Here is an 11,063-nt window from a genome sequence, read left to right as displayed (position 1 = left end):
CATGACAATACATCAGAAAAGATGAAAGGACGTAGCTTAATCCAGGGCATCGAGGCCTGGCGCGTTCCCCAGAAGATCTCCCGCCATGGCAGACAGTGACCGAGACTGTGCAAGGATTTAGAAATAAAAATAAACTAGGACCGAGGTCATGCTGGCCTGTTCAGACTGAGGCACAGGGAAGAAACATCTGCTGAAGGTGCCAAGCTGGCAGTTGAAGGCAAACTTGAGGGAAGACTCAGCAGCGAGGCGTGAGCTCCCACTTCTGGTTGCTCTGCGTGTGCAGCGCCAAGCCGAGCCCCCGCACGGCCGTGCCCCCGCACGGCCGTGCCCAGCAGCCACTGTGCGGGGAGGAGGAAGCGCTGGCTTCGCAGTCCAGCCTGCCAGCAGAGGAAGGGGAGGCACCTCTCAGCACATGCAGCAAACCAGCGGCTTCAAAATCCCTTCGCGCCTGTCATTTCTTGGGTATGATAATGGTAGCCTTGCACTTTCAGCTGGGACGCTCACACTTCCAGCCAGAGCACAGCCAGCATCCCTACGCCCAGCGGTCACCCCGGCGTTCATCAGCTCCCAGGATTTATCCTATCAGCACCCTCCACTCCCTGCCCCGCCTCCCGTTAGGGTTTTTTTTCCTCTTGAAATAATTTTTTCTCATATCCAAGAAGTTCCTGCTTCACCACCTTGGCAGCGATGTTAACGTTAGGTGCCGCGTATCACGCCACGCTCAGGAGTTGTACATTCCTAGGACACGGCAGACTGATACAATTACAGCTCGGCTATGCATCCCAATTTACGTTGTAATGTTGCTGTAGTGATACTGGAGACAAATGTTTAAATCACAGAACCTCCATTTCAAACTACGGTCCCTGAATGCAAGCAGCAGACTTCAATATTTTTTCATCAATTTCTTAGTTCATAAAAATCAATTTTTGTAGAGTTTTTACACTGTACATAAAAGACTGTGGCATCAATTAGCCTTAATTCTTTTTTTTTTTTCTTTTTTGGAAACCTCTTTGTAGGAAAATCTCGTATTTCAGCAATTTGCATTATCCACACAATCTGCTTTGAAGTTCTAAGTTATGGTAAGAAAAGGATCCACTTATCTGCACATAAAAAATGTTCAAAGCTTATAAATTCCCTGAAACAGATGTACATTATCATTGGATTTGCCTTTCTCTCTTTGCTGTTGCATGGCTAATAGAGTTTCATGTGCCCTCTCACATCCTCCCCATTTAGCATCTTTTCTCTACAGAAGCATGCACCCTACTGTGCCAATCCACACTTCAAAGATTTCTGTCTATCTATTAGAAACAAAGCACAAAGTGAGAACATATGGCCCCTTTTAAATTTCCAACATTTAAGTCAATATCGTTTCTTTTCTCCTTTGGCAAAGAAACATAATAAGGTTTATCTTCTCCCTTCCTAAATCTGCTGGCTCTCTCAAACTGTTTGTGCCAATTCAGCAGTTACTTCGCAGTATCACACTTGGCAGCACATGTGAAAACAAAATCTCTAATTTTTAAAATTGCTTTTATTTCCTCAGATCAAGAAGATGCATTTAAATGATGAAAAAGGACAAAATGTAACTGCACACTTTCAGATAAGTGGATTTTAAATCCATGAAAGGGCACAGCAGAGAGTCACCAGCAAAAAATTGTCATGTTCTTTTCACAGTGACGTCTTTCCAAATGTTTCCTATCACAGACTAAAGGGATGGAAGAGCACTTTGGAATCTAAGGCCTTTCTGAGCATGAGCGTCTGGTGTCCCAGAGCATCCGCAGAAACAGCCGTGCTGGGGCAGAGGGGAGTGCTAAGGCCATATGAGACAGTGATTCGCCCTTTTGAGGAAAATGAAGTTACTCGCCTCAGAACCACTTTGGCTTCTCAATTTTCTCTGTCGGGTTACAAACACCATGAACTTACCTCTTGCGTACCTGGAAGCAGAAATTTCAAACCATTTCTTTGGAGTGTCCTTCACATCCTTGGGGCGGTGGGTAGCAGGATGCTCACGGTGATGTCTGCTGTTCGGAGGATTTCCTTTACATTTGTGGGCAATAAAAGCAGTGTCTATGTGAACAAAAGCTCCAAGTAAACTTCACTAAGTATCGTTAGAAAGATCAGCAGACACACAGTATCCTGTGAATGCTGAAGTTCTTATGCAATTATAAGGAAAAGGGTTGCAGTGATGATGTTTTTAGCATGGTAAAGTATGGAAGTCTTGCCCCACTCCTGAAAAACACTATGACTCGCTGCTTTAGTTCATAGTCACTAGATAAAATGACTCCTATTTCAGACTCCTAGGATGTCAATATTGTAATCTTTAAATTAATTGATTTTAGCATCCAGTTATTACATCAGGAAAATTCTTATAAAAACCTGTCCCTGATCAGGGCAAGCTATGAGAATCCCGGGGTCCTGATTCCAAGCGATGTAAATTGAAGTACCTCTGTTTCCATCTGCCAATCCAGTAAAGCTGCACAAAGCTTCCACCGAAACCCATGAAGTCACACGTGCAGAGCCACTGAGGGCCAGGGCCTTAACAGACAACATACTCAAATGGCAAGAAGGTGGGATTATAGACATCAAAAGTAAAAAATACTTCCTGAGAATGCTGTAGAGAGACAGGAGGAATGCAAGGCCCACAGTGCTGCTTTTTGCTTCCCTTCATACTTTTGCACTTACTGGAAACTCCAAGTCTCTTTAATTGAGCTTTTCCTCCACTCCTTGCAGGGCGAAAGGGTTAATTGCTTTGGGCTGAAATATTACAATTTTCAAACTCCTGCTTCCTAACGGCACACTGAGTATGCAAGGATGCCCTGGGCACCCCCCGCACAGGAATCCATACAGCACTCAAAGCAAGGACAGAATAAAGATCCAGACCCCACGGCCTTGGCTATCTATAAAGCACCATATCTACAACTTTAAACATCAGCACTGGCCAAGTGAGACCTTGATGCTAATTGCCATAGCATTTCACTGTTTATCTTAGTTGGACTAGCGTTACCAGATCTGGTTGTTAACAACCTCAAGTGGCACTTTATTCATCTATCAACAGTCTTATCCTGTGAACAAGCAAGCAGAGAACTATAAACACCCACTCCAAAGTCACTTTGTGTGTTTAAGCTAAAGCCCACAGAAAAACACCATTCACAGCACTCCAGTGAAAACAGACAAAATACAACCTCCAAACCAACGTTTTAATCTACAAAGTTTTATTTGTCTTTTTAAACTTGTAAACCATATAAAGAGCTTATCAAATATCTGAAATTAGTACAAGAAAAAATGATGACTCATAAAGCAAACTGCATTCGAAGGTCCAAATTCCAAGACATGCATGGGGCTCTTCTGGCTTCCATTCGTGAAGCTGAGACTAATTTGGCCCAGTTTGTTAGGTGTTTTTTTAGAAAAGTCACAAAGCCTCAACGTGCTATACTTTGTGAATAGATCAGAATGGGAAGGAACAATAATATTCTTGCTACGTGCAAGAATAAGCACGTAGCACCAGAAGTATCCGAACCCCCCCAGAGTACAGGCTCACTGACGGAGTACAGCTCTTGGCTGGGAGCAATCACAGGCTGCTTTACCTGTGTGGACCAGGCTCTCGAAGGAGGACACAAACCCCACTTCACAGGCACGCCATAAAGACCCGAAAGCACAGTGCACACAGTTACCGCTATGCCTGGTGGTGTTAATGTTTGCCCATTGCTGCATTTATGAAGCCCCTTAAGAGTATTTCTTCAACATTCTTATGAAACTCCTGGAACTACCTACTCTCAAACCCCAAAGTACTAGGTTGATGGGACAATCAGTAAGCCCAGTCCGCCATTTCTGTGATATAAAGATTATACTTTATGTCAGTAGATTTCACAGGCATAGTTAGCGTTTAGAAAAATCAGGACAGCTACGGAAGCTTTGGGCAACACTGGACCAACTTATGGTTGTTTGAAATCAAACAGAAAAAGAATTGATGCTACTATTCAAAACATGTTCTAAAGAACATTGAAAACATCTCTAGAAACACCTGAGCATCTGAAAAGAATTTCCCTCAGCCTGGACAGGGACTCAGGAAACTGGGGCACTGTTTCCTACTCTGCCACAGCCCTAGTGGTGAGTATCTACAGCTTTCCTTCCTTGCACCTCCCGCTGCACACTGGAGATTGACCTCTTCTAGAAAGTCTTTCAAACTTTCCCAGGGAAAAACATTCTACCAATTATCGTTGCTGTTTTATGAGCAATATATGTACCGTCAGAGATTTTAAAAAGTAGTATGAATACTGCTTCTCCACACGGCACTTTCCTGCCTCTTGTCTGTCTCCCCCTGCCCTTCTGTTGGACAATTCTGTGCTATCCTTACACTTCTCCAATCTTTCCACCCTTCCCTCGCCAGTCTTTCTTCACAGCTCCAGCCCTCTTGGTAATTCGTCTGAATAGTCCTTAGATCCTGCTATTTTAAAACAAAGGCATTAGAAGACCTTGCCCATGTGATTTCTATAATTTTAGCTCAGTAGGAGCAAATTATCTAGAATTATAGAGAAATATAAAAGTAATTTAAAGCATCATGGAAAACCTCATTATTTAATAACTATAATCCAAACTTCAAATAAGATGCAGTTCAATGTCTACTGAATAATTTCAATACAAAGTTACTTGCTTTTCTACATCTGTTCCTTTTTGCCCATTTTTAGTACATTTTAAATGCACACAAGCAAAAAAAAGTCCCCAAACAGCCCCTTCCAAGCCAAATCAACTAAACATCTGTCAAATATACAAAGAAAATGAATTATGGTTTCACTGCTAAGTGCATTAGAAAAGAAGAGAAATCTTCTTCCAGAAGCTATTTAGAAAACACATTAAGTTCAATTTTTATTTCATGGGTTTTCAAACATGTTTCTGCTTGGTACATTTAAAAAAAAAAAAAAAGTCTGACAACTAACAGGATACCGACTATGACTTGGTTCCCAGCAAAACCACGAATAAGTCATGTTTGAAAACATATTTTCAGATCTTGATGAATTGCATCAAGGTAATTAAAAGTGAGACTTGATTAGCTGACACATTTCCAAACATGAACATTCTTGCCTGTACTCCAGGCAAAAAATATGGTGATTGTTTTTGCAAATTTTCTAGCATGATAAATTTTTCTCAAGTATAATCTAGGCCCCAAGGGGCCTAACTTTCCTCTTAATTGGAGTACAAATGAAATCCGTCATTCAGTGATTGAGGTACACAATGACATACGGAGAACAGTAAGCATTCATCACGTCTGTATATTTATGTGGCAACTTGTAGACTGTTGAGCACACACAGTATTTATCCCTTTATAAAAGATCACCTCTGTGAGAATCCGTCTTGTGCCATTCACTAAGTTTTGCCAGAGGAGACACAAATATATATATTTATATGTATACACATATATACATAAATATATATACACATACACCCCCCCCTCCCCCCTTTAAGGTCCTTCTCCAGCTATAGTTTGCTGTTCTGTGCTCGTGATGACTGAGAAGAAAGGCAGTCACAGAGGTCACATATGTGGCTTTTTAATTTGGTATGGCCTTAAGGGGCTGGTCTGCCAGAATGCCAGGAGAACCGGTACTTCACCATCCAAGGGCAGAACTGGGTCTTAATCTCTAACAGGGACTAAATGACATGTGGATGTTTCAAAGACATTTGCAAGCGCCTTGAGGTCCTCCAGTGACGTGAGTACAAAGCACAGTATTTGCGGCTAACCTTAATTAACTCACCGGCTTCATCTCTTACAGTAAAACTTCCATTTAATACTAGCTACTACAAAACCATCAGCAATAAGATGCACAAAAAATAAATACTGAAATCACTGTCTGCACATTACGTAGACTTCAAACCCACATCTCTGGAATGAAGTGACGGGTACCCTGAAGCCACTGGGAATCATGAAAGTCTTGCCGGAGGTTTCCCCGGGACAGAGTTGTTACTTCACTCTCCCTGGCTGGTTCACTTTGTATGAGGTGGTCATGACACTGTGAGAAGGCCTTAGCAATCCTTTTCAAAAACCTGGCTTCCCAGGAAACGGCAGCTGGTAGAGGCGAGAAAAATTTTTCAGTTGAAATTTTTTCAGCAGCTAGTGCAAATTTGGGGATCAGCTTAGCTTTGCAGAACTGCTTTGTATAAAAACAGGAAAAAGAGAAAATGCTGAAGTTTTCACTTGAAATTACTTCATGCCACTTTATTTTACTTTTAAATAGTAATAATATACTCAGCTGGTTTTTTCTTTCTTGAAAATGAAATGTTTTGCTTAACCAGAAACTAATCTAATTTAAATTTTGATTCAGCCACAGTTTTGAGCAACTTAAAATACTATATATATATTAAAAAGGTTTTCAGAATTATTAACAAGCTGAAAAATCAGTTACTCACAGGTCTAACAGTAGAGGACAAGAAAATTACTTTAAAACTTGATAGTTTAAATATAAACCCAATGCATACTCAGTCCATACCTTATGGCCTGATCCTGTTCCCAAAACTGTTAACGCAAACTCTTTCATCAGTGGGATCTGCAAGCACTGACAGCAATTGCAATAAGCCCCTGAAATCCACAACAGAAGAAGGAAATATACTTTCTGAGCTAGTAAAACTTTAATTAACAGGGGGTTCTCTTGGCACAGTTTTTGCTGTTAAATAAATAAAGCATTTAGTCAAAACCACCTATATTTACTATACAAAATACTGAAAAGCAAACATTTTTAAAAGATACGGAAATTTCAGGTTTTGTAAAAAGAAACTGTGCTACATGTTATTCACACTTAATGCACGTAACACAACTGCAACACAGTATTTAGATACTGTAAGTTCACACATGGCTGGTGTAACGTTTTAGGATGGGGATGCCACGTTATTAAAATATATTTGCATTTCACAGAATCTCAGCAAGGTAGAATTTGTCTTTTGAATTGCCCAGTATAACAAACCAAACCGATGCGAGGCTGTAACCGACGGCCAGCTGCGTTACACTCCAGAGCTCGCGTGGCACAGCTAGCACTGCACCCTTTGCAGCCAGATGGCATTTTGTTATTGGTGCTGTTATCTTTTCCAGCAAAGTGTTTTTGCATGAAAGAGCATTTATGCCCCTTTGCTGCCTTTCCTTAGAAAAACCCACAGTTCCGAAAGCATTCTAGTTTTCCAGAACATCTTCTGGTTTTCAGCAACAATGTGCATTAAGAATATTGACTAAGAAGCAATTCCCACCTCCCGGTCTTTCTGGCAAATGCTCCTCTGAAAAGAGAACAGCTTTAACTCCACAGTCACAACAAATAGCATGGCATCCCTTCTTAGATGGAATGTACACTTGTGTGTTTGCATGCGGTATAACGTAAGTCACTTGAATACATCAGACTTTGTTAACACTATAATATAAATAAGCTTATTCCTTCTACTAGACATATAAATGCCTTTTTTTTTTGCAGTCCATAATTATATATACATTGAAAAAGAATGATACACAAGCAGCAAAAACGGCTTAGACTATAACAACTCAGTGGTAACTAACCAAATTTGTGGCCTTTTCATATTTTCAATACAGAAAATTCTGCATATAAATATTTTTGGACTTAGGAATTTTAAAAATAAACAGAACAGTATAGTTGTCACACAGATCAAACACGTTGTAAAAACATTTTGTTAGATTTAACAGCACACGCTGCTGACAGCTAAAATAAAATAAAATAAACCCGATTTTTTAAAGAGGACACTAAGTCTAAACAACTGCTGATCCAGGGAGAGAAGAGATGGACCTAATTACTATGACCAGTGATTCTATTCCAATTCCACAATCAGGCAAGGCGATCTATTTTTCTTTAAAAGTTGATGTCTCCATGTTCTTCGAAAGGACAACATCCTTCTAAAGCTGGTCAGCAGTAAGGCAATAACCCATTTTGGACAGATCAAAACTCTCGTCAGAAAAAAAAATACCCCAATCATAAAGGGCTTAACACCATGTGGGATAGTTACACTTTACAATATATACTATAGACAAAATACCACAACATTTAAAGGAATTAAAACCAAAAGCAAATATGTTTATAGAAGAATTATGGTTTTATGTGAGGAGTCTAATGTTCCAGAAGCAATGGAGGTGTTCTTCTGGCACTTTCTACCTGCAAAATGGTGACCAGTACAAAACCCAGCTGAACTTAGTATAAATCTGGGCCCCTTTACAGAAAGTAAAGCTTGACCGTACTGACCCTTTTTTCACTTTTCCAATTTGCTTTTGACCTTTAAATTTCTCAGCAGCCAATAAGGTCTTGTGAGTACAGTCTCATTCTCCTTCATGGAATGGAAAGCCTTTGATACGGAAAAAGTAGAAGAGGCCAGAACGATTGTGACTATTTTTTTACATGATGAATTGTCTCTAAAATGGGAGAAGCACAAAATATTAGGTGCTAGGAAAATTTAAACTGGAGGCACCTAAGAAAACGCCATCACATATGTTTCTAAAAAGTCACTGTTGTGGAAAACAAAATTATAATGTTAATATTCAAACCACAGATTTCTAAAACACAACAAAATGTACCTGAGAGTGTGCATATTTATATATAATATTTATATTTATATTTTATATATATTTGCCAACATTTAAAGTGAGAAAGTATATTTTCCTCAATTCTTTCTCAAAACAAAGAACTGTGGATTTAAACAAAAACAAACAAACAAAAACGCCCAAACAACCCCTCTCCTTCTCAAAGCCCCATGAATGATGCTTATGGCCCATGCACTAAAGTCTAGTGATGGTTTTGAAAAACCCAATTTCACATCCTCCTCTTTTCAAATGGTTTACCCAAACAGAATGGAGAGCAAGCAAGAGAAAAAACAAAAATAAAAGAAGTATATTTAAATATTACCCAGTATATAACAGACTGTACTTGTGTGAGTAAAGAATCTCCAAGAAATAAAGTGTAAGTTGTACAAATGTAGCTCTGTTGACAAGTATAGCTAATATTTCCTTGTAATTATTACGATAATTTGAAAGGATGTGAACACAAACAGGCTACATGAATGCAGTATATTAAAATCCCCCCCCGTAGCACATTACAATCAATAAAAAGAAAATAAAATCTGAATAATACTAGAGGTAGCAGCTGTTTGTATTTTCCATTATTCTGAGTATCTCTGGAGTCCAACCCTTCGAACATTGCTCCCCTGATAAAAGGCTTGTGTGCGATCAGCCGACGTACAGCAGAGTGGTAAGCTAGATGTCTGCAATAGTGTCTGAAGTATCTTTCCTACTACAATGTAAGTAGTACTTGTAAAGTAGTGCGTTGACGACCTGTATTAAATCACAGCTCGAAAAGCTGTGACCGTTTGCTGTTTTACAAGCCACTTTAAGAAAAAAAAAAGAAATCCACAAGGTGTTTAAGTAAGCTACGCAGTTCCACAACATATAAATAGGGTAAGTTCCTAGAGTTCCATATAACCTCTAAAATATACGCTAGCTGAGTATTAATGGAGTAACAATAATATTAATCATAGTAATGCCTTAGTTCTGGTATCACAAGAATGCACTTCCTTCATGTGGGATGATTCTTGGAGGATGTTGGTGGGATCTCTTCTATGTCTGGTAGAAGTGATGGTAGTGGTGGTGGTGCTCATGGTGGTGGTGGTGCTCATGTCTTTGTATCATTTGTCCAACTTGGCCTTCATATAAAATGACTGTGGGCAGGTCTCTCACATGTTCCTTTTCCACAACTGTCCCTGGAGACTGGAAGGTTTTGCACATTTGGTGATTCTCCTTTGCCCTCTGCTTATGCTTCTTGTGAACCTGTTGAGATTGCAAGGGCAGGTAAGGAAGATTCTGGCCCACCCGTGCACTTGGGGAAGCCATTGGCATGGGCGCCCCTTGAAAAGGTTTATTTCTAACCCCCCTTCCAGGATGCACAGGGGCAACGTTTTTGCCCTGGGCCTTGGGAGACCTCACAAAGTGCTTGTTTGAGTCCTGGTTCCGGAGCCTCTGCTGGATTTCTGCAATTTTGGCATATGAACTTTCAGCCAGATTGATGTGGCTTGGATCCACCACTTGAGATTTCCTATGGTGAAGATGGAAGGTTTCAGGTTCATGAGAACGGGATCTAGTCTGATTCACAACTCTGCTTGGTGGGTCATGTTTTTGAGCTGCTGGAGGAGATCCTAGGAAATAACAAGCTGAGTTAGTCATCTAGTATTTCAAAGTTTTAATTAGTAGCATGCAGTGGCAGGGACAGGATTGGCAGAGTGAATTTTTCCTAAGGAAGTGAAAGTAATTACAGCTGCCTAGTTTAATTACATTTAATAATTCTGACTAGTAAATAATACAGACATGAATACCCATATGTACCTACAAAAGGGTAAATATGTGTGTGTGTGTGTGTGTACAGAAGTCTTTAGATTACCTTCTCTGGTCATCATCTAATTTCATGAAATTCATGAAAATAACTGATTGGAGTAGTAAAATCTTGGCAGAGGACAGGGAAAGGGAGAAATCCAAATCCCTTTAATTTGGGGACAGAAGCCAAAATTCCAGGTATGAACCCACATTCTCCTATTTCGGGGTCAGTGGCGAGTGCAAAATACGTACTAGTATCATCTTGGCAACAAGCTCCAACATCCAAAAATCAGTCCTTGCCTCACCCATAGACTAAACTTAATAATTTAGATGTAAAGATTGTTCTCCCAGGCTCACCTCCAAATTTAGCTACCCAAACAAGTACTTCACAGCAGACTTGCAGCACATTAGCCACTCCGTTGTGATACCAGCCTCACCAGTAAACACCTCGCAGTATTCACACAGTCCTATTCCTTCCAGTGAGTCACTACAGACAAGTCACACAGGCTCACAATTCACTGCCCCCATGTGGAACATGCAACTGAAGAAAGACAAGATAAAAAGAGTGCAACATAAATTTCCAAATTACCTGGCCCAAACTTTGACGTGTAGTTTTCTATTCCTGCAAGATCCAAATAGTGGTTTCTCCTTTCAATGTTCTCATCCACACAATGACGATAGCACCCACTTTGTTCTGGATTGTTCTCACTCTGGTGGTATCTGTCAGCAG

The 11,063-nt window shown here is 40.2% G+C and overlaps 1 protein-coding gene across 1 annotated transcript in view; it reads right to left on the bottom strand.

The window, feature by feature from the left end:
- Positions 1 to 9,583: 9,583 nt before the first annotated feature.
- Positions 9,584 to 11,063, bottom strand: part of NKD1 (naked cuticle homolog 1 (Drosophila)) — a 38,799-nt gene continuing 37,319 nt past the window's right edge. Inside the window, exons 7-8 of the mRNA XM_010144405.1 lie at positions 10,923 to 11,053; positions 9,584 to 10,158 (exon numbers count right to left, since the gene is read on the bottom strand). Of these exons, the coding sequence (XP_010142707.1) occupies positions 9,584 to 10,158; positions 10,923 to 11,053 (706 nt within the window). The remainder of the gene's footprint in view (positions 10,159 to 10,922; positions 11,054 to 11,063) is intronic.

The sequence above is a fragment of the Buceros rhinoceros genome, unplaced genomic scaffold, assembly GCF_000710305.1.
Source record: "Buceros rhinoceros silvestris isolate BGI_N320 unplaced genomic scaffold, ASM71030v1 scaffold3001, whole genome shotgun sequence".
Taxonomy (NCBI): Eukaryota; Metazoa; Chordata; class Aves; order Bucerotiformes; family Bucerotidae; genus Buceros; species Buceros rhinoceros.
This window is presented reverse-complemented; position numbering and strand designations above follow the sequence as displayed.